Genomic DNA, 24,847 nt, shown 5'->3' with positions numbered 1-24,847 from the left:
ATACGCATCAGTAGCATGTGGGTTAGAATAATCTTTCCACATCCCATCTTTCGTCATTCTTCCTTGACACCTTTAGGTATTTAGAGTTTTATTTTTACTTTATTTTCCACAGCTTGTTTAAAGGATTTTCTGTTCATACAAAGGTGTAAAAAGAGGAAAGTGGTGAAAGTGTCATCAGTAATCTTATAAAAAGACTGATCTGATTTGCTTTGTCTTTTTCAAAGTATTTATCTTTGAAACCTCTAGGGTTGTATTAATCATCGTGTTCAGTCCCCATTATGTTTACAATTAGTTAAAGATGTATTGTTTTTTATGTTACAACAAGCTAAATTTTAGTCCCATTTTCTGATCTAATTCAGTATCCCACAATCCCAGGGCAATTCGTAGAGTAAAATTTCCATTATATATTAATGTACTTATTTATTATAATATATGCAGTAAATTTTTGCCTCTTTGGAAAAGCAGAATTATAGACAACCTAGCTGATGCCTTTACTTTAGGATTAGATCAATATTTCTATTGTATAATTAGAATGTCTGACAGATCTAAGTAATTTATTTCTATCCTGAGTTTATATATTCTTACAGGATAGAGCTGATTACCAAAGATTTAAAAAATCCAGAATCCAGTCTCCTGCATGGAGTAATACCTCAAATAAGAAGTGAACAATTTTTTATTGTTATTTTGACTTGCTATTTCCTTAAATATTGTTCCATTACTTTCCATCTGCTTCAGATCAACAAAGCTCTAACTCAAAGAGAGAGACAGATTAGAAATAACAACTACTAAAGTAGAGACACGGCAAACGGGCTAAACAGAAGAATCACGTAGCACGGTCCTCTGGTTTGACATTAACCACCCGCCTGTGTTTACTACAAAGCCCGGATTGGCCTCGCAGCGTATTGATGCCTGGGAAATGCTTGCTTCGTGCTGGGACCAGTGTTCTGGTTTATTGTGGTCATCTCGATGCTGTGTGGTCTCGACAGAGTTATGCTGGCTTTTTAGGTGGGCGTTAGGGCGGGGGTATCGGTGCATTTTCATGTGCAGGGTGTTTTCATTACACCCCACCAACATAGTTTGAATGGAACAGCCTCTAGACACACACACCAAGGACACTGTTTCCTCCTGTCTCAGTATGGGTGTAAGTCCTCTCTCTGAGGTAACAAGCTTAAAGAACTGCCTGGAAAAGATTAGTCACAGCCGATAATGGGAGCATTTTCATTTTGCTGTTACATTGTCTTAGTTTTATTTTTTCACCCTCAGTGTGCAAAGTTATCACAATGGTAAGGATTTGGCTGAATGTAAAACACGAACCTTGGCACCTCACAGGGAGACACCACTGGAATAAAGAACTGAATTGCCAAGACTGACAGAGGAAGGAGTTACAACGTAAAAGAACATGATACAGTGTTGACCTAGAGAGAACCTGTGGATGCACAGAAAGAACATGCAGAGGTTTTTGTCTTTGAACTCTCCTATGGATGCCACTTTTACCCAGTTTCTTTCTTATTTTTTCATTCATGAACAGAACCTAAAGTGAGATCTCTGCTGTCCTTTTGTGACAAATTTTGGATGAGTTCTCAGTGTAATTTTTGTAAGATTGCCACTCTTAGAATGCTCTTCAACGTTCAGTTTTCTTTCTGCATTTGTGGGTAATGCCTCTCAATAGGGTTCACTTAAGTACCAAAGCCACAGAAATGGCTTTGTGACCTTTTCCAGAGTAAAAGATATCAGTGACTATTCCTCATCTTTTCTTGAAGATCATTAGATCAGGGTGTTTAGAGTTGCTTTTTGAAATCTTATGTCCTACTTCATGTTGTCAGATTTTTCTTTAAGGGATTACTTGACTCTGAAAGTGTGGTCAGTAATCTGACCTAGGTGCTGCGTGCCATCCTTGGAAAAAAAGTGAAAGTAATCAATAAGTAGTATTGTACCTACAGAACATGTTTATTTGCATAAAAATTGCAATACTAGTTATAAAAGTTAGTTCTTCATGTTGTCATTCTTATCACCTTGAACATTACCGTTCCAGCTATCTGGCATACTTGGCCACCTCAAGGTAAAACTCTGCTCTCCACAGAGAGCATCTCTCACTAGAGAGGGCGACTTGAAGCCTTTTGAATCCAAAGTGAGCAGCCATCTCTTAAGCACACAACTGACACATTGATGTCTTTCATCCCTTGTAGAGCTTTGTTAACTCCTCCTTGCGACCTTCTTTCTAAATATAGCAATCCATGTATTGATTTGGGGATGGCGTGCAGTCACAGCACGTCTTTGCGATAATGACCTATTTCAACAAATTGCTTGTAGATATGTATTTTTTTCTTTCTGTGTCGAGTCTGTAGAGAGAAGACATATTTATATATATGTATGAACAATCTGTTTTATTTCAAATTGAGAGATTGAGTGGAGATCAAACAAACCATAGCCTAGTTTTATTGGTTCATATGCTCAGAAGCCATCATGTATTCATAGTGGCTTTAGGCTAGCACATATATTGTCAATGCAGGAACCCTGTAGGAGTTCATTTTAAAGAATCTTTGTATAAAAATGTGTTTATGCTGTTAATGCTGGTCCATGATCATGTGTTTCATCACTACTCTTAGAAATGTGCATGGTTGTGACATTGCAAGACAAGAGTCACTTGAATCTCCAAGCATCTCAATTACACATGGATCATTCACAGTGTTATTCCTCATTGGGATTTAAGAGTGGCAATGGGGAATAGGTCCAACATAAACTTGGCAATAGATGGTGCTAATTCCATCTGTGAGAATGCCGTGCCAGCAGGCATACATCCCATTACTGGATGACTATCATTGAAATCATATCTCAGACATGTGTTTTTATCTGTCAGTAAAGTGCTGCAAAAAGATGGGCATCAACTGGATCACTGCAGCATTATTCAGAGATATCGTCACTGTTTAATCAAAACTTACAAACCTCATGCCCAAACACTTCAGTATTTATCTTTTTGTTCTTCCAAACTAAACAGCAGCACAGTCAAATGAAAGCTGCAAGCTGTCTGGTCTTGTCTGCTAATCCTGAAGTATGCAAAAGGAAACAACATATTAGTTATAGCTTACTTTCAATTTTAATACAGTAATGTATCATTCAAAGCTCATTTATCAATACTACATTTCTCTTGTACTCGTTTTAGGATTTGGATTTCAGGGGAAGCAATTATTTCATAGGACTTTGTTGCATTTTCATTTAGCTGGGAGATCATTATCAGCCACATCAAACCCTCAGAGACCATAAGACCTTCCTCCTTCCAGACCTTTCAGGGTCCGTCACAATCAGGCTTTTGTGAGTCCGCCTTGTCTGTCATCTCTCTCTGGTTCTGTTCATGCGGGTCTCGTGCTGAGAAAGTGTTCCCTCGCACACTGCAGTGAACACAAGCTAATTGAGCTTGCCGAGCCAGAACCTGTTTGTGCGCTGATAAGATGATTTACATATTTTACCTCTTTTTATTGGATGGTGGTCTTAAAAGGTTTTATTTATATATTTTCTCTACAGGAAATCAACAGCAAAAGATGGAAACATCTCTGTACTTAAAAGTTCAAATGTTCCTACGTTTCTTTATATTTGTTCTTAACAGATATTTTAGTTGATAAACTTTATATGTACCAAGCACTTTGTTTTATAAATTCCTTTGGTTTTGTTGGGTTTTTTTTAAAAGGAGCATAGGATAAAGGATTTTGGTAACCTGATCTACAAAGACACATATGCTTGACAAATGTACATAAGCCCTGTCTGGCATTTTGTGGAAAACCACATCTACCTGGTATTTCTGCATTGGCTAAGACGTCTAAAGATTATTTGCACATGGCATTTCATATGTGTGCTGCAGATGGGGATTTTAGTCAATGAGTGCAGCTGACACGACCCCCTCTAGACTCTCTGGGATAATCCCACTGCCTCCAGGAGCTAAAGACTAATCTTCCAGTATTTTTTTTGCAGACCCTCACTTATTTGAGGCTGTCCAAAATTCTTTTTAATGTTCATCAGGCCTTAAAAAAATTGGATTTTAAACATGCTTTGTGTGTGTTTTTGTGTAGGTGAGTATATAATGTATATAATAAACAGTTTTTGTGTCCCACTGCGGCATATCTCTTCCATTTAAGGGAAAAATATATGCAGTTTTGATGATTCACACACCTGTCAGTTTATGCCTAAGAACAGAAGCTTTCTGCCAAAAGGAAGACGAAGCTACCCAACCATTATATTTTTACAGTGACCCTTTCAGGACTCCAACGTCAGTGTCAAAGATGATATGTGACTGGCCTGTGCAGATATGTCAGATGTGCACTGATGGAATGTGCAAAGCAAAGTCAAGGGGGTAGCTACTCCTTCAGGCTGGTAGACTGCTTTAGGGATACATATGTATACATGTGATATTACCATATTTTATTCATATGATTAACTTTGCTCAAACAGGAATCCCCTAAGCAAGTACACCAGAGGCCTTCCCCAAATAGAAAGTGAACCTTTCAACATATTTGTCCAAAAAGAAATAAAATACAGTTGCTGCTATGTCAAACATAGCATGAAGTATTATTGTCACAAAAGGTCTTGCAATGTTAAACATTGAAAATGAATACTCCTAATTAATCCTCTTAAACTCCTCCATTGAGATATAAAAGACTCATTGCCAGTTATGCTTGATAGTAGTTACAGCTTAGGGTATCACCACCAGTTATTAGGTCTAGGGGGATTCATTTTTTCAAAGAAAAGTTGCTTTGGATATCTTTTTCCATTAACAACATATTTTAGTCTCAATAAAAATGCTTTGATCTGTAACATATTAGATTGGGAAATAAAAATAAAAAAACAGATGTGTCTTTATGTGGGCAAATATTTTTTTTTTAAATCTAGATGTTATTTGTCTTTTCCCGGGGCACTGCTTTATATTTCTTTGTAAGGACTTTTAGCATTCTAACCCTGCGTGGGGTAATGTTTATTTACATCAGTCTTCTGACCCTGAACTAGAATTTATAAGCATAAGCATCGGCCCTATTTCTGATTACGAGTTGGGTGCTTAATTTCACTGACCTGAGGGGTCGACGATGAACAACCACCATTGATTACTACAAAGATCAGCCTTCTGAGTCCCCTCTTTTATCAGGGTTAAGAACGTAGTAATGGAGGACTGAAAGACTCTGTGTAGGCGTATGAATAGCATTGGGATACCTTGTTTTCGATGAGTCAATTACATAAAGGCTAATTAGTCAATCTATTCACTCAGTAAAAATTTGCCCAGGCCACCACTTCTCTCCACAGCAATCATTGGACTATTTAATACATTATGTGTTTAAACATCAGCCATTAGTGACTTCAGGAGTATCTCCCCCAGCAATACCAGAGATGGTGTTGAGTTCAAGAGATGGTTGAATGGCATTTGTGGAAATATTGGATTTTAAGCCCTCAATCTACATGTTTTTATCCAAAATCCAATTTTGGGTGTTCAGATCACCCATGTCATTTTATGACTTAAATTTGCATAAACTTATTATCCGCTCGAGTGCCATTATCAGATCAGTGAGTACCACCTAAACTGTCTACTTTATATTTATTTCAACCACAATTTGAGTCCTCGAAATCTGTCAGGTTGGACATTTCTATTCAAACTCTATTTTTTTTTACAAGATGTTTAAAAGGTTGCCCACAAACAAAAAGAAAACTATATCACCATGTGTTTACTTCTCATTGCAACAGAGGAGTTTGGCTGTATTTAGGTATCTTTGTGTATGCATTATAAGCACATGTGCTTACTAGATGCATGATTGCATGCAAACTATTCCCATTACAGCTGCTGTGCTTTCTAGATAAGATGGATGTCAAAATTTGCTTTAGATTCCCTAATGCCTCATTAAATGCTTGTAGGCAGAAGAATTGCTATAAATGTGAATAAATACACTGCAAAGAAAGATGACTGAAGACAAAAAAAAAATACTGATTTTGAATATGAAAAGTAAAATATCTTTTGTTGGGATGTTCTCTCTGTGTGTTTATAGACATGCATTGGAGTTGTACACTGGGACAGTGACAGTCCTCAGCACCAGCTGCTTCTTGCGATGCAACCCCCACCTCTTCCTTCCTCCCTCCTATCCTTCCTCGTTCCCTCATCTGAGACACTCCTTGTCTCTACTGACTGGACAACACACAACCCCTTTATGCCACCTGTCTATCAGCTAGACTGCACCTTAGGGAGCCTCTGCTGCTGAGCTTAGAACTGCAGCTTGCTGCCTTTGTTTGGACTCTGGTAAAGCTGTTACCCCCTCTTCCTCACCCCTCTTTCCTCTCTTTTTCTGTTCTCTCTTGCTCTACGTGCTGCTCTTTACAAACAGACGAACAAAAAGACACATACAGACAAGTGATTGCCTCCGTCAGCTATTTCCTACAACTGCCTCGAGGCACAAAGGATTCAACCACCACAGCACATCCCTCAACTTGTGTTTCACCTATACTGGCCAACTGCTTGCTCTGTTTTATGCAGAAACAAATGCTGCCTGTTGGAGCAGATACTAATGATTACATTTTACAAATTCCAAGGGATGTTGAAACCATTACATGGCATTTGGAGAATATTTATTGCTTGTACTTGGCTGTATATTTCAACCGATATGGTTTATCTCTTTCAAGGCAAGTGTGAATTCAACACTGACACACTGCCCATCTTTAATGGGTCGCTGAGGTTATTTATCATTAAATTGTCTCACCAGTCCCTTTCTTATCCATCCCTAATCTGGTACCTCCACTCACCATGCTCGTCCACCCACTCCTAGTATCATCAGCAGTCTGTGGCTGTGATCAGGGCTCTACGATCCGGGTGCAGTCTGCAGAACGGAGCGGGGAAGCTGCCTTACATAGCAATCGTGCCTGTTGCCCTAGCAACTGGCTGTCCTTGAGAAAAGGGCACATTTGGGGGTTTTGGAGGCTGAGGTGCTGGCAGCCCCCACTCAAAACTCATAAAGAGTTAAGACACATCGATCTGTGCATCTAGGAGAGCATGTAGTGTAAATACAGTCATCCACAAGTGCCTTAAAATGTATGAATCATGGGCTTAGGTAATTGTGCTAAAAACTGAGGGGTTTCACATGCAAGTAATTTCTCTAGTTGAGCAGGAGGGGATAGAAAATATTTTTTCAACAGGGCCCATTTTCAACCAGCTGTACAGTGATCAGGTTTTGGTGGGTGTTGCTTCAGGGAAGGCTTACATAATTTGATCCATCGCTTGATTTGTTTCTGATAAGGCCCAGCCTTTTTGTTTGCCTCATCAAAGACAACATATTACTTTGATATGTGATCACTACAATATTCCCTCATTTTATTGCCAGTCTAAGTGACTTGACGTTTTATGATGTTTAAGTATCTTTTCTGTATTTTTCTGGTTGTGATATAGTTGACTCCAGGTTGAGGTTGTTATATGCACATTTTCTTTCCCTATTTTGTTTCTTACCCCATTGTGTACCAATGCATTGCTTTGTCATTCCTTCCCAATTCAGTTGCTTCCCCAGCCCTACTGATACAAAATGTCCCATGGGAGTTCCCAAAAAATTATAAAAGGTACAAAATGGCAAAATGTGAAAATTAGCTGCATCCAATATATTTTAATAATGACCTGTTAAAATGTATTGGATACCAGCCCACTGCCATGACCCCAGAAGGATAAGGGGAGATAGTCCATGATGGCTGGCCAGATCTTAAATTACACCTCAATGCCACCAGCCTACATTTATCTTAGATTTTTATTTATTCATTTTTTGTACTTAATCATTTCAATTATGCTATTTCATAATAAATAATCAACGTGCATTCATTTGAAAATCTTACCCTTTTCCAGTACTATATGTAATTAATTAGTTGCTCTGTCTATAATGTGAGCACAAGCAAATTGCAAGTGAAAATTTGATCATTTCAAATAAAAAAAAAATTCCATTTGCATTAACTGACATTTCTTTCCAAGTCTTACTAATTATCTGTCATAACATATAATGGAATACAGGGATAATTTCCGTATGATGAGCATCATGCAAGGTTTACGTTCCGTCCCAAATGGAGATTAATGCCGACATTCAGGCCTGCCTCCTGCCACACCCCAGTCATCTGCAGACTGGTGTACTAAAGGGCTCTCTAGAAATGTGATTGGACATTCTACATCCTCTGAAGAGCAAGCTGTCAAGTGTTCTGCCTGCATGAAATGACCCTTTCCACATTGTTCCCCATAACCACCCACCCTCTGAACTTGTTCATATTATACTCTGTCTATGCATTGACTCAGATGCTTGTAATTTCACCATTCCACATTGTTTCCTCTTTTTTTCTCTGCATTAAAAAAAGGGGGCGAAAAGAAGAAAAAAAACTGAGACGGCAGTGAAAATTCCAGACTTTATTACTGTTCTGCATGCATAAATCCTGTGATACTCTCCTTTCATCTGTTTCCTCCTTTATTGACAGATGGTAGTTATCAGACGTTATGGAAAAGCTGTGGTTAGGATAGTTTTCAATTATTCCCCCCTCGTTGGAATTTTTCACTGATAACCACAATGCAAACAGGCCAGTTTTTAATCAGAGGACCAACAGAAGTAATACTTGGCACATAGTATCAATTTCTATGCATTTTGTGTAGGAGGTGATGACTTTTGTGCACGAATCCATTAGAAAGATTTTTTTTTAAAGTAATTTATTTGCTTCAATGTCTTCAGTGCAAGCTGGTTAAATATTATTCTTAGTTTTTATTGTTTTAAAATAGTTGATTAAGTAATTATTAGGAAAATAAAAAAATTACTTGCTCCAACATTTACCTACACTGGTTTTGCACACATTTTCCTTCAATTTACTACAACTGAATTGGTTGGCTAGATTCTGTTTTGGCTTTTGATGAATGGATTTTTTTTAACTTCATTTAAAAAAATATTATATTTTTTATTTGATTAATATTAAGATATTTTTTCAGCAACAGAAGAAAGTTCTGCATTGTACCTGCCTATGTTATGCCTGGAAGTTCAATGAGGTAATGATAAAAAGGTCACTTGTCAGTCATTGAATTTACTGTAGTTGTTTTATGATCAGTGTTTTGCTTACAGATTAGCTTCAGGTACTTGTGGTGTGGTGCTCTCCACACTTCTTTTTGTCCTTGCATGTACTAAACCTTGTAATGATAAACATTTTATATGTGACATACATGAGGCGAAGCCCTTGCAATGAATTGAATTTGTCCTCTGGACTGTGGCCATACATGGATTATTTACAGCTCATTTGATGGTTCCTGTTTATTTATATTTTAGAGTTAATGAATTGGGGAAAGATGGATTTAAGTAATCTCCGGTTGTGTGCCTGTCCTGCTGGACTGTGTCTTAAGGTTTATATTTGCTCAGGGCATATACATTGTGTATATTGTGACTATTTTGAGCATCAGGCTTGCTGAGATACCTGCTCCCTCAGTCCTCATTCCCCAGGTTTCCCACAACTCTAGTTAATCTGCTGCTAACTTCAGCTCCAAATCTGTCTCAGAGGAAGCTGCAGAAAATATGGGGATTTGGGATCTGAGCTCTATGACAACTGCTGAAGAACTGGAGCTTAGAGCAAAATGCTGAGAAGAAAAATAAGTTTTCAATGAATTTGCTGTCCTGCCGTATTCCATGATACATGTCCCTTGCTGCACATAAACCCATTCTGCCATGCACTATAGCTGTCTATTAAAGATATACATTAGGGTGGAAGATGAGGAAAAAGTCATTTTCACTCCATTTCTTTAAGCTGTTTTGTGAGAAGAGTTTATAACATACACACACATATATATATATATATATATATATATATATATATATATATATATATATATATATATATATATATATAAATATAAATTGCACAAGTTGCAGGAAAGCGCCTCTGTAACAAATACATTATCATTAATCAGTTCACATCTGGACACATTACCCTTTTAGTAGTGTCTTGTATTCACCGCCTTGTCCTTCTGGTAACCTGATTATAGAAAGCACCTTGTTTTAAAAAAGATCCACACTTGGGCAGCAGAAAAACAAGACAATTCATTTAAATAAAATATTTTTCATTCTTCTTATTACATAAATTTTTTTTTAAAGATTCAAAAATCAGTCAATGGCCTTTATGCTACATAAAGATCTTGTCTGTTCTTGTCTACTGAAAGTCTTTAACATATTAATAATAAACATTAATATGATAATATAATTTGTTTCTCATCTAGATTCTTGCACTTAATGTTAAATAAAGCCTGGGTTAAAAGGTGTTTCTTTTTTAGCAGGTGGTGGCTTTCTAAAGATGGGTTTCTTTTGAATTTTAATTGGGGGACACAAGTGAGTGTTCTGGGTTTTTAAGTGATTTACACCTTGCGGGTCAACAGTGGTGACACACTGTCTCTATCCTGGCTTAGAGTGTGAGAAGCAACACAGAGTTCCAGACTTTTTAATTGCACAAGACATGGAAACCTAGTGGGAGAAATGAATATATCATTTGTGTACGTTTAGGGTGAAATGAATGCCAGTTGTCTAATGGCCTTCACACAAGCCTGATTGCATTAGACAGCCAAGAGGACTGTGGTCCTAATTGAATCACGAGAGCCTGTGTTGCAAACAGTGCTAGCTTGTGTTCCCTATGGAAGTGCTAAAGTGGGGGGGTTGGGTCAGGGTTTGGCTCTCAGGAGCAGACAACTCGTGGCACTCTCTGCTTCAACTGTGACCATGACTCTTATTTCATAGGGTTACGCTCTATTTGGAAGTGACCAGTTTAAAAGGTCGATAGTCTGTTGTTTATTATTAGTTGCAAGGTTGTGAAACTAATAAAAAACCTGTTGCAAAAGTTGACATTATGTCCTTTTATATACATAAGATAGGCATGTCTTGCTTTCATCTTGCAAAAGTAGCAGTGTCAGCATCTATTTTGGCACTTACAAAATAGTATATGGTTTTTGGAAATGCAAATCAAGTGTGACTTGCATTCAGCCTCCTTAGTTAATAGTTTATAAAATGTAGAAGACGTTGTTTATGGAAAAAGTTGGTGTTGTTGGGACATGTTTCTACCGGTTTTGCTCATATGACTGATATTTTCGTTCATTACTCTTTTTAAAATAGCTCATCCTCAATCAAATTGGATGGAGTTTATATGTGAAATGTAATCTGTGTAACTCATGAATTTACTTTGATTATACCCTTACACACAGACTTGTGTTAAATCATTTTATGGCTCTACCAGGTTTTCTGACAGGATTAGCCAATGTTTTGAAGCATTCCTTTTTTAAGTCAACTCCAAGAGCCAGAAGTTGAAATATTGTCTCATTTAGCCAGAGTGCTTTCTTTCATGTGTTTGCCTTTCTCCCTACATGCCTTGTGGCTAACTGCATAAAGAAATTCTTCTTGGTTTTCTTTTAACAATTCAACAGTTTTGCCCCTTTGTCATAAATGCCAGATTTATGGAGTGCTGGGTTAATGTACTGTCACAAGATTCTCCCAGCTGAGCAAAAGATCTTTGCAAGACCATTAGAGCAGTGGTGTTCAAACTTTTTTTCCCCACATGGACTATAATGGTAGAAGGTGGAAGTAACTATGAGCCAAAACTAATTTAACAATGAATAAGTAAAATCAGAAAATACAGAATTTTTTTTCTGCTCACAAAAACTAATCATGCAATATTTTAAATAGATTTCTTTGTTTGAAATATGTTTTTTATTCATGTAAAAAGGGTGTAAAGAAACAGACAACTTCTAGATAAATATGACTTGAGGCATTAATGAAGGGAAAAAATAGGTAAAGGACCAGGGGCATGAACAGCATTACAGACCATGGAAAAATTTAGCCATGAACAATGAAAAATCAGGAGCTTAAATAGGTAAGGGTGGAAAATGACAAAGAACTAGATCAAACTAATCAGAAAAAATATGGTTCAGCTGTGGCAGGGAGACAGCAGGACAACTGAGGGAGAAGACTTTTTAAATCAGGATGAGCTGAGCTAGAATTCAAAGGATCTTGAAACCAAAAAGGAAAATACCTGACAATAATCTAAGAAAATAAACTAAAATGTACAAGAAACAGAGCACAAGAACAAATTAAGAGGCTAAACTTAGTGTAGCATCCTCACAGAAATAATATCGAACCCAGAGAAAATAACTGAAAATAGAAAAACATGTAAATGTTTAACAATTTAATTAAACATTGATTTGGGTATGTCAAAGTCCGCTTTGGAGTAAAAGTCAATAAATAAATATTTATTATTATGATAATAAAAGGAATGCATAAAGCAGTCTATGATATTTAATCAATAATTTGTCTGAAATTATTTGGCTCTAATTAAAAGACAAATGTCTCCATCGACATCAACTGATGAGCCAGTGTTCAAATAATCTTGAATGCAGTACTTTGGATACCGTGCTCTAGAGTTACCGAGGGTCTTTTTGCTTCTCTAATATTCTCCTTTTAGTTGTATTGGCATGTCATGGTAGAATTGCAGTTATGCAACCTGTTGAGAGTCTTTTTTTCCTGTGACATATGCAATAAATTAATTTCAACTAAGAATAAAGGACAATAGTGGACTGTAATATGCAATCTACTGTTTCTATTTGTATTTTTTATTTTTTATTTTTTTACATTTTCTTTAACTTCACAAATATCTGCTATTTTATCATGGTTTATCACAAATATGCCTTTCAAATACACTGAACTTTGTAGCAATACCATGACTGGTATTTGTATTATTAGTTATTCACATGACTATGTTTGTACTGTGACCAATATTATTTATATCATTTGTACATGCAGCACCAGACTCAACAGAGGCCAATGAAAGCAGTTTGTCTCTCAGAGAAATAAGGAAAACAGGGAAATACCCTCCACTAAATCCCACTGATGCTGTCCATTTCCACCGCTTTCAGCACTTTTTCCTGCTGTGCTCACAAAACCTAGCACCTCTGATTTTTTTTTTCTTTTTTTTCCTACCCCTGCAGCCTTTTGTCTTTCACACCTTAAAATCCACACACACAGACGCACGCAGACACACACATGGACACGCACACACAAACGCACAAAGACCTTGTCTGTCTTTGTCTCCCTTTTCTCTTCTCTAAGAGTGTGTTCATTAAATAAAGCGCTTTCGGTTAGGATGAAATGTGTCCTTAGAAGAAAGAGCAGGGAAGAGGGGGCCGGAAGAGTGTCCTATAGTTGCTGTAATTCTTCAGACTGCGGGACAAAGCACTTCCCTGTTTGGTGCTGTAGATGAGAGATGTGTGGGAAGGAAGCCGGATAGAAGGTAGATTTTTTTTGCTCCTCTTCCTCTTTTTTGCTACAATAGGTATACCCTTGGATGGGATTGCTTTATGTTGCTTTCCTGATTGTTCAGTAGCGACCCTTTTGTTGGGGGAAAATCTGTTAAATGAAATGGGAATGTCAAATCCTCACCTTTATCTATATATTTGCTGTAAATGTGTCTATTTCTCTGTGTGTCTGATGGCAGATAGACCACATAAACAGAATGAAGAAGCCAACATGGCTGTTCACATTGGCATTGGCTTGTTTTTCTCTTCCCTCACACATAAATATCCACACAGACCCGTCTACTTTGGAGGATTCAGATGTTTTTTGCTCCAGGTACCTTCTTTAATGTGCTGTAAATCTTTTCAACTGTAATGTTCAGGAAACCTTTGAAACAACCAGCAAATTACCTGCTATAAAACTTGACTAGCACCCTAGTGCAGTGACTTACCTTACAGCTCCTTCAGTCCTATATTTATTCAGTGAGACTTGCAAAAACCTCTAATTAAAGCTTTTATGTGACTATATATTACTATCAGTCATAAACATTGGCAGACATAAGCAGCTGGGCTGTGTGTGTGTTGGGGGGCTAGGGATAGACGTTTAAAGAAGTAGTGTTAAATTAAAGTAATATAACACTTAGTGCCTAAATGATTAGACCATACTAAAAATAAAACTAAGTCACCCAGATGGCAGATATTTTTATTATTTTCACTATTCAGGACTTAGGCCTGAACCCCTATCCACTAAGCTACCATTAAACTGGGTCTCATGTGTTTATAAATTGTTTTAAAGATTTACTACTTGTATTTTCTTCTTGTTTTTTGTCCACTTTTTATTGTCACTCTTATGTCTAAAAGTTGTTTTAGCACTCTGATAAGGAGAGAAAGAAACCCCATAGCCTCCTTTTGATTGATGCTATTGATGATATTATTAGCAGACTGGAGAAAGAGCAGGAACAACAGTGGGACTGCTGTCAGTAAATATTCTGACCCTAATTAACTTTGATTAGCAGAAAGATATTTTTAGTCAGAGGAAACATCCAGATAAATTTTGCCTTTAGTTCTCACATGTTGAGAAATCCTGCCAGCGTGATGATCAAACAGCTCAACAGCGGCAGGCGGATAGGTAGGGAATTAAAGCTCCGGATCCGATTTTTAATCACAGCTCTCCCTGTCTCCGCTGCTCTACATCTGACACCAACCAACTGTGCAACTCTTTAAATCTGTCATCCAAGTATAAAATGGAAATTCCCCAAATTTTTCCCTAAAATAATGACCATTGTAAAGTACAGAGGAATGCCAAGACATATAACATTATCCTCTTGAAGTGGATCATTTGGTGTTCACAAAAGTTTGGTTTTACATTGGTTCAAGTCTCTTTTACCACATGAATAAGAGTTATCAAACTGTAATGTTTGTAAAAGTAAATATATCTAATTCTATGTGTGCTTCTCAGTGCTGAGTCATTTGTTTTAGTTGGACTGAAAGTCCAACCTGTCTGGTTCTCCAAGGTAAACATACTGTAAGCTACAATACTCATATTTTACAATAGATGGCCCCAGATGTCTTTTTGAGTAAAAACGGTGATGTTGATTGGTTCATTTAATTCAACTGAATTAAATGTGTTTTACATATCGTCAATTAACAGCACGTTATCTTAAGGCACGTTACAAAAAATGGCAATTTCAACCAGTTATATTGATAGATTCATAGTCAGTTTCATTCATTTCCTTTCTGTTTTATTTTTATTTAAGGACACAGAGTACATAGAGTCACTGACTTGCAGCATTTACTCTTCCTGAGAAAATATGTGTCAGCTAGATTGACGCTTGCGTTGTATCACTAACTTTGTAGCAACCCCTTATACTGATAATGCATAAGTTGTGTAACACATTAAGTAAGTTTTATTGAGAATACCTTAGAAGAAATATACAAAAATACCCAAATCATTAAGTTACTGTTTTCTTATGGAGGAATTGTATCCATTTGAAAAAATAAAACCGAACAGTCCCAGAAAATGTAATGTCTTGTTAAGAGAATATTTCTTCATATAATTTTTAACACAGACTTTTATAGCCTTAAGTGAACAAACAATAATGTTTGTTGGTTTAGGATCTCAGTGGGAAAATTTAAATTATGGACTAGTGTGTCATCCATCAGGAACCACAGAAATGCAACCACTGTCGTGGCCTGGCATCATGCGGCTCTGAATATGCAAGCCAGTTATTTTCATTCAGTCTCCTCTGCAGCCAGATTTGAATGTTATTGCTCGTCTTTTTTTGCATAGTCTGCATGCTGGTACCAAACATGAATTTAATACAGTCACAGTAATTCACTTAATTCTTTGGATGAAAAATTCCCCAACCTCTTCCATCTTATTTCTTTGTTTTCATTTACGCTCCCGCTCCAACTCCCTCTTTATGCTGTTTCCTATGGTGTTGATCCTTGGAGCTCCAAACTCTCATGGACTTCACTGGTCTGATCCCAGTTCCCCACATAGCTGTTGCCTGGGCCTCATTAATGGACCCTGTTGACTGGCAGTGTGAATGTCCAGGCCTCATGTTTCTCTCAGTCCCCCAAACCTTTTTCCCCATCAATCATAGAAGAAGAAAAACATGTCAACGCTAATACTTTGTGAAATTTTAATTTTATTTTGAGTTACTTTTTGCTGTTGACACATCTGCTGTTTAACTAAGATTGTTACATGTTTCTTTTTAAATAAACTTTTAAGTTTGGATAACTAGATGTAATCATTCATTAGAAAATTAGGTTAGCTACTCTACAACCACATTACCTCAGTTTATTTACTGTCAGATGATAATATAAAAATTCTTTGAATCAGCTTATGCATGTGATTATTATAATTGTGTTAATTATATTTTTGCCTTAAAAATAAGGCAAAAGTCCAAATAAAATCCTTTACTGTCACAGTTTAGGCTAGATAATATGATTGCTCATACAGTAGGTTGGGTATTTTCCATGATTTTAAATAGTGCTATGAAATTTACATTCTCTTCTGGGGTAAGGCAGACTGTGACTCTGTGGGTAGAATAGTTGTCTTGTAATCGGAGGGTTGTAGGTTCTACAAATGGCTTTGGACGGAGATTAGAATATTAAAATAAATTCTGACATTTTAGTAACAAAAAACTGAAGAAATTGGGTTGTTGTAAAAACTTTATAATTATACTTTTTCATTATTTTAAACTTTTTGTTTTAGTTTTGTTTAACAGGGTAAAAAAATATCCATATGAGATTCCTCTTTCAGAACTTGACATGTTTCTGTTTTATAAGCTTTGTAGTATTTTAATAGCTTAGCCATGACTTAAATATTTATTCTTTGATTCTTCGACTTTAAGAGCCAGGATTACTCAGAAAAACTGAGGGACCACATTGCCAGATGGCCAGGCCCAACTGTGTCAGTGTTGTAATATTTTACTTTTGAGCTCCTTGTTAAGTACCCACACCCTGCATGTTCAAACCCTTCCATTGACAGGTTTACTGTTTTCTTTACTACAACCATTACATATCAAGTTTGCCAAACTGTGTCTTAGAGTCCCGCCTGAATCCTCACTTACTGTCAATCTTTATTCTTCACGGACATTCTTCAGAAGCAATGTATGGATTCATTTAAACAGTTATGTATTTTGACATTTTCTGTAGCAGCTTCTAAGTATGATGCTGTGTTATGTCAGTAATGTAGTTTAGTATGATTTACAGCTGATGACACTAAAGCTATGTAGTAACAGGTTTATGATTGAACTATGCATGAGTTACAGGCCTGCTTCATTAGTAGATATTGTTCCATAAATAGAACCAGAAAGCATATATTTTCCAAAATCCTGTACATATATATGTATCCAGTGTTTCCTCTCTAATCTGGACAGTTGAACTTTCACAGTTAAATTAGCATGTTTGATCCCTCTCACTATATTTTTAACATTTTTTATTACCAATAACTTGTTTTATGTCTACATGATTATTTCATTATGCATGTTGTAATGTGCAAACTTCATTCTCACTCAATCAATTATGCATTTTATGAAATAAAAAAACACCCTCTCAGTTAACGGCACTGTTTTGATAACTGTTTTCATCTTTCATGCTTATACATTTATCATTTTAACCATTCTGGCTGAATTATTTTGTTTTACAAACTGGTACTTTTATGTGTTTGTTACAGAAACCTCAAGCTTGATTTGCCCTAACCTCTCTTGCATGAAAACTGCAGCTGGTGTTTTTATGCTCTAGATATTATGTGTGACATGTAATTACATTTACAGTTAGAGAATGAAAAAAAATGCAAATTTCTTTAATTTGCTAAATATAGAAATCTTGTTCCAGAACATTTTCGGTTATAGTTGTTATAACTATATTGCCTGTGAGGGAACAATCAGTTGTTTAAGTAGCAATAAGAGGATGTAGATAAAAATTACCTTGAAAATTTTATATTAAAATTATATATTAGTATATTGTTGTAAAGTATAAGAATTGACAAATAGTACATAAGAACACCTTCTAGTCTCCTTTTATCTGGCTGCATAAAATATTCCACTTTTTATAAAGCTGCCAAAGAAAAGGAAACTGTTTTTCAAAATACCTGAAGGGGTTTTAACTTCAGATAAGCACAATGTCCCATGTGTATTTTTTTTCAGGCTGCTCTACTTCCAACACCTCAGTCTTAGTACCTCTATATTTTATTTTCCATCAGTGGAGCAGGTGGAAGCTAGATTACCTGAAGCAAATCCATAGATTTCTTTTTGGCTCGAGTTACAAGAAAAGCTCTTGACATGGTGCAGGTGCAAATGTCAGTTTTTTATTACTTTTTTAAACCAGTGAAAGATAAACATATTTAACCAAAAACACTTTTTTTTTACTACCAATATTATCACAACAGCAACTGAATCTTATCGCAACACACAAACAAAACCACCTATGTAGAAGAGATGACTCATCCACGCACATAATTACAGTATTTAATGCTGTATGTGGTGTATGTTTTGATTTCCCGGCTGTGCCTGTGTGGGAACAGAATGTTTCAGATATTTCTCAGACAACCGCAGCACCGGGAGTAATTCAAAGCAAACTTACATGTTTTAATGTTTATGTGTCTGCAAAGAGTCAACTTGCAGCTTTGATACTAAGCTTTGGATCATTTACCATTTAGAAGACCCACTTGATTCGAAGCTTTAAAGTTCATGGCTGATGTGGTGAGAGATTTTTCCAATATTTCCATATGTCATTCTTACTTCATGATATATGGAAGCGCATCAGTTCCTCCTGCAAATAACTCTAACAACATTATACTGCCACCGCCATACTTCACAGATTGGATTTTGTTTAGTTTCATCAGACACAACATGTCTTCAAAAATTTACGTCTTTTTACCAGAATGCATGTGGTGTAGTAATTGTGTTGACGTGTGGATTATGCCATTACTGTCTTTGACTGCTACTGTTCACCAAAATTCCCTAGATGGAACAAAAAAGAAATGAATGGCATTTGCAAATTGCAATATAGCTTTTTTGTTGGTTTTGGAGTAATGGCTTTTTCCTCTGAGTGGCCTTTTAGTGCTGTCTGCACATGACTTGGTTCATTGTGGATAATGACACTGTCTTACCAGCTTTAGCCAGCTTTTTCACAAGCTCTTTGGCTTTTGTTCAGGGTTTGATGTTAACGTTACAAGCCAAAACATGTTAATCTGTGGAATGCAGAAACTGTCTCTTTCCTGAGCAGCATAACGGCTGGACATTCCTTTGTTGTGTTTGTATATAATTGTTTGAAAAGTTGAGTGTTACACCGTCAGACATCTGGTAATTGAATCCAATGATGAACAAGGCATTCAGGGGTCCAGAATTCTCCTTTTGATATTCTGCTTGATTTATTTAGATTTTCTTATGAAGTCACACAAGCAGCATGTTTGAGATCTGCATCCACGGGTCTGTAACAAATTAACTAAAATGTTGTTAATTGATCTTAATCAAAGGCATACAAACCCATGACATCATAATTTGACATTTCCCAGATGCTCTTAATTTCTTGTACATTCAAAAAATAAGTTAAAAAATCCTCAAAAAAGTGTCCACATTGTTCTAGCCTTTAGCAAGTATAGATGTTATGTTTTTGTTAGTCATTTCAGCTAACATAAACATATAAAGTTCAGTTTTAATGTCAGTTTTAAGATTGTTATATAGAGTGTATGTAAACTTAAGTTTTTCACTGTACAGTGTTTACCCTGGCATTTACATCAGTATTCTCTTTCTGTGAAAAAAAATATTTATTAAGAATGACAACATTTTTATTTTTGTTCTCTGTCTTCAGCCTGTCCTTCAGGATTTTTCAAGCCTACTCAAGGTGATGAGTCCTGTATGCAGTGTCCCATCAACAGCCGTACCACAAGTGAGGGGGCCATCAACTGCATTTGTCGCAATGGATACTATCGTACTGACTCTGATCCTCTGCAGATGCCATGCACAAGTATGTATGGGTTTCCATTTTCATTATAGTTTTTCAACATTCAACTCATCTCCACAAACTACCCAGACATGAGCAGTTATTCTTTAGTTTCAGATATGAAGTCTTTGACACACACATTTCTCACCCGCAAGTAGAAGTTTCTGAGATCAAAGGATGATAGTCATCTGCACAGCTTTGAACAGAGAAACCCTGTCAGAACTGCCCCTTGCACAAACATAATGCTGACATGCTCAAAGTGTGGCTGTCCACAGATCTGACCTGGCAGACAAGGCTCGGCTGCCCTCCCTCAACATCACACAGTCCCTACTCCAAACCAGACTGGAGGTTAGTGGGCCAGGGCGCGTAGCTCTGTGAAGGGTCAGTCTCAGAGAATGAGGCGGGGTGAAGCGTTCCCTTGTGATGCCAATGAAGCTGTTTGAATCAGAATTAGAATTAGAGACTAACGGTGATATGGGAGAAGAAAAAGGCAGATGGATGGATAGAGCGAAGCCACACTGAGGTAGGGGGGGTTAAGGATGAAGGACAGACAGCCATAAAAGAAGAAACTGGGAATTTTATCCGGAAAGAAAAGGGGTGTGGAGGAAAGGAGAATTAGTGCTCTAGGGGAGTGTTAGGAAAAATAAGCACCTTTCAGTGTTTCAGTTGTGTTTTTTCCCTTAAACTCCCTCTTAGCCTGTTGAAAAGGGAGAGAAGGGAAAAGATTTGATGGTCTCCAACAAAGGAGATTTGCATAAGCCTGGGTCTGGGAGTTGAGCAGCTGTTGTGAATGAGAAAGCAGCAGCGTCACGTCACCCGTATTAAGCGCAGCAGGCCCTGGTTTGATTAAAGCAAGAAAACAGGCCCATCTGAGAGGCCCGCCAGCTAATGGGAGGGATATTAGTCCTCCTCCCTCAGAAGGAGATGCCAAAGAGGAGTTGTGTTTCAGAGAGACTCCAAGAAGAGCACTCCAATGGGCTTTCTTCCAGTGCAAGAGATCTGTTAATTGCAGCCAATTAAAAAAGGTTAAATAAAAAGTGATCGATTCAGATTTAGGATGTTGTGGGCGGAGTGGAACTGTTTATCTTGTTAGTCCTGGAGGACATGTCTACTATAATTAGGTGCACATGGCCTTAAAAGATAAACAGTTTTCACTGTTTGTTTGTTTCCCCTGCCACTCAACACGCAGCAACATGTGGAAAGTTTCTGCCCTGCTAAGAATGTCTCAATAAAAAAGTGTATGTCTTTCTTAGTCGCTATGCTGTTCTCCATTTAAAAAAAATTAAAAAGAGATGTTAGAAAAGCACTTGACAAAGTGGAGATTAACTTTGAAAATGAGAGTGTAAATGGGCATCTCAAGGGAAAAGGCACTGCAAGCCTGGAATGCAGTCAACTCTAAAAGGCTATACAGAGAAGCTGGTGAAATTTCTCTCCTCCTGTTAGAGGTTTGTCTAAGAAGAGACAGCAATAATTCCCTTCACACTGTCAAGGGCACAACACATCTCCAGATTTCCCAAATGTTGCACTGATGTGATCTACAAAATTTTTTTTTCTATATCAGTTTTTCATAACTTTTGCTAAAGTCCTTGTCAGACCCCCCTGCCTTTGAACAAAGTTTTGTTGAAAGACATAGGAGAGACAGCTTTGCCTTCCATCTGAATTCCATGAATATTTTCTTAAAGAGTGAATTTGAAAAGCTGAATAAAATTGTTTTTGTTGATCATGATTTGGGTTTGATATGCCAAATTGAAACTGAACATATGTGCTCACAAAGTTTCATCTTTAATGTATTTTATTAGCTAAATGGGAACAATAGCCGGCCAACCTGAGCCACTATAATAGATTTTTATGAACATCCAGTGTTTGGGTACATATTTGGATAAGAGGGTCCAAATAAGCATCATGACTTTGCTCATTTCCCTTTAAATAATATTACAAAGGCAATTACAATGAAATAAAAGTGCATGCTATACTGTGTCTTGAAAATCCTTCATACACTGTTTCTCACACTTTTACATTTACTGACTTGGATGTATTTTATTGGGAATTAATATGGTACACCAACATAGTCATGCATAATTGTGAAGTTGGAGGAAAAGTATATCTGGTGCACAACTGTTTTACAAATAAATATTGGGAAAAATATGTTTAGATACCTTATATACACTGATACCCTCAAATAAAAATGGTCTTCAGAAATCATCTATTTTGTGTTGGTAGAAAAATTAACTCTACACATTAAATCGAACACACCCTGTGATGAAATGTAGAAGTTGCATTGTTAAGCGCTTGAGTTTTTTATTAGGTACAGTGTCAGTGATTATAGTTTGAGATAAATTGATGGAATCAAATATATGGAGGAATATCCAAGGAAAAAATGAAAGAATTACTCAGACAAAGTTCAGACGTAATTCTGACTAAGAATCTGTGGTCTGACTGGAAAATTGCTTTTCACAGATACTTTCCATCCAGTTTGTCAAGTGAAGATGGCTAGAAGATTGTTAGCTGTTATTGTGGCAAAAGGCGGTTCTGCCAAGTACGATCCCAGTGGATCTGAATACAAATGCATGCAAACTTTTCAGTTACCAACTATGCACTAGTTTGTTATGGTATGTCACATAAAACTCAATAAAATGCATGGCAGAACCTCTAAATTCAAGAACTATTGTAAATATTTGCACAACATTTTGATTGAAATACTTTCCTATTTCATCTGTCCATTTACCTAACTAAATATTGAGACTATAAATCTTTCTTGCTTTCTAGCTGTCCCCTCAGCTCCACAGACTGTGATCTCAAGTGTGAATGAAACCTCTGTGATGCTGGAGTGGATGCCACCAAAAGATTCTGGAGGTCGTGAGGATGTAGTCTACAACATCATCTGCAAGAGCTGTGGCGGAGGCCGCGGAGGGTGCACCCGGTGTGGGGACAATGTTCAGTTTTTACCCCGTCAGCTTGGCCTGACAAAAAGTCGGGTGTACATTAGTGACCTGTTGGCCCACACGCAGTATACGTTTGAGGTGCAGGCTGTCAACGGGGTGTCAGATCAGAGCCCCTACTCTCCTCAGTATGCTTCAGTCAACATTACCACTAACCAGGCTGGTAAGTAGGTCCATCTGTCTTCTTCAGCGCTTTGCGTTCGCCATGTGGTTTTCTACTCTTTTCTTCCCCACTTCTGTAACTCTTCCATTGCTTATTCCCTGCACAATTTTCATCACACATATTTCTCCACGTGTACATAGAGTGTTGTGCAAAAGCCCCCTCGAAGTCTGCTTCTTTTCTCTTTTCTATGGTGATGTATGCAGATTAAGAGTTATAAAATGGGAAACAGAGCACTTCTAATGATGTGACAGACAGAATGTGATGGCCTGCTGGTCTTTAATGTGTGACCTCATCACTATGTACTTTAGACCAGGGAGCTAAATGCTAGCCAGCAGCTGTCTACTCTCTTGATACAGTTAAATAACTACAACACTTGACTGAAGAGTTAAACTTAAAAATATCTCTGTTAGTAGTGATGTGATCTCTTGCTGGAGTAATGTACTGGCCAGTGCAGTTCAGCTTTTGGCTTTGTACTTAGTATGCATTTCAATATCAAAATACATTACTTAAGCATTGACTATTTTGCATCAACAATGCCCTAACTGACACTTAGCCACCGGTTTACAAATATTGTCGTACAATGGCTATGAAGACTGATGGAAAGTGTGCTAAAAAATGTTCCCAAACACTGCACTGTTGATAGAAAGCAGGTATGTTCCATGTTTTCAAGTTTAAACTGCATTGTTATTTGGATGTTTTCAGCTTCTGGGGCCACTCTGTGTAAGAAAGAAAGAAATGCTTGTGACTCTCAGGAGATCAGCAAATAGATTTAGCTTGTCATCTTCACACTTCTTAATGCTTTGAATTGCTGCCATTTGATTGACTGAAATGGCAGCAATTCAGTGCAGTGCTATGTGTGAGTAAGCACTTAATCAGGTGTACATAATAAAGTAGCTGGTAAGTATACATGCATATAGCTGGTCTACTGTCTGTCCATAGGCATTTTGAGTGGGCTGATTTTGCTGAATTTGCAGTTTGTCCAGGGCTATTTGTATGTAGCTGAGGGAAGTGCAAAGACAGAAGACTGGAAAAAAAGACAGGGTGGTCATCACTAAAGATACATTATCTGAATTATTGTGATCTGGCTTTATTTAGTTTTATTAGATTTTGATTAACCCCATCCACATATAATAAAAAGCCAGCACAGAATCAGTCAAACAAGAAATGAACACTTATTTGAAGAAAGTCATTTATATAGGAAATTTTTACACTTAAATTGACACATTGTTCTAGAATTCAATGTTTACTGGGGGTTGGTTGTTTAAACATGCCATAACGCACTCAGTTACAATGCTACAGCTCGAATAGAACCTTTTATTCACGCACTGACCCTCTTTTTTTTTTTGTCTGTTTTGATTTGAGTCAGTGGTGTGGTGGGTTAATGAGGGCCTGTGAGTGCAGTTAAGCGTTGTAATGAGGCCCCATGCCCCACTCCAACTCACTGGGCCACAATAAGTCTGCCATCCCAACCCTTGGCTTCTCTGCTGCTCCTGCTGAGGGGACCTGGCGGAAATTGGGGGGCTCTACGCCCTCTCCACTGAAGTGCCCGTCACTCCGTATTAGACAGCAATAGTTCCCGTCAGAGTGAGCTGTGAAAAGAACTCAACTCTTGCTTGCCCCCACTCAGTGTTCCCACCTCCCCCATCACCCTGTACCCTTCTAACTCTTAGGACACAGGATTGCGGTTTTGCGATGCAAAATGCTACAGCACTGGGGTCATGGGGACCAGGAGCCAATAATTGCTTCTGGGTTGTGAGGTTTGGAGGTTACATAAACATCATGTCATCCTTAATTACCTCAGGCAATTCTGTCCTATTTCTCTGTCTAAGACAAACAACAACAAAATAGTCTCAAAATTCTAGACATTCTTATGAATATGAATATGTTAGGATCCTGTTGCTTATGACCATGAGCTTGTCACAACAACAGACAAACCTGGTAATGTGGGTGAGCGAATTAAAAATGTCTCAGTTATGGATTGAGCGGTTCTCTTTGGTGTGTAGGAAAAGG

The 24,847-nt window shown here is 37.3% G+C and overlaps 1 protein-coding gene across 4 annotated transcripts in view; it reads left to right on the top strand.

Moving 5' to 3' along the window:
- The window catches only part of ephb2b (eph receptor B2b), a 123,093-nt gene that overhangs the window by 66,031 nt on the left and 32,215 nt on the right, over positions 1 to 24,847 (top strand). For all 4 annotated transcript variants that reach the window (XM_044121689.1, XM_044121687.1, XM_044121688.1 and 1 more), the window contains exons 4-5: positions 19,604 to 19,759; positions 22,502 to 22,837. In XM_044121689.1, the coding sequence (XP_043977624.1) occupies positions 19,604 to 19,759; positions 22,502 to 22,837 (492 nt within the window). The remainder of the gene's footprint in view (positions 1 to 19,603; positions 19,760 to 22,501; positions 22,838 to 24,847) is intronic.

This window comes from Gambusia affinis, linkage group LG07 (genome assembly GCF_019740435.1).
Source record: "Gambusia affinis linkage group LG07, SWU_Gaff_1.0, whole genome shotgun sequence".
In the NCBI taxonomy this organism is placed as follows: domain Eukaryota; kingdom Metazoa; phylum Chordata; class Actinopteri; order Cyprinodontiformes; family Poeciliidae; genus Gambusia; species Gambusia affinis.
The sequence above is the reverse complement of the archived record's forward strand: the minus strand, read 5'-3'. Positions and strand labels throughout refer to the sequence as shown.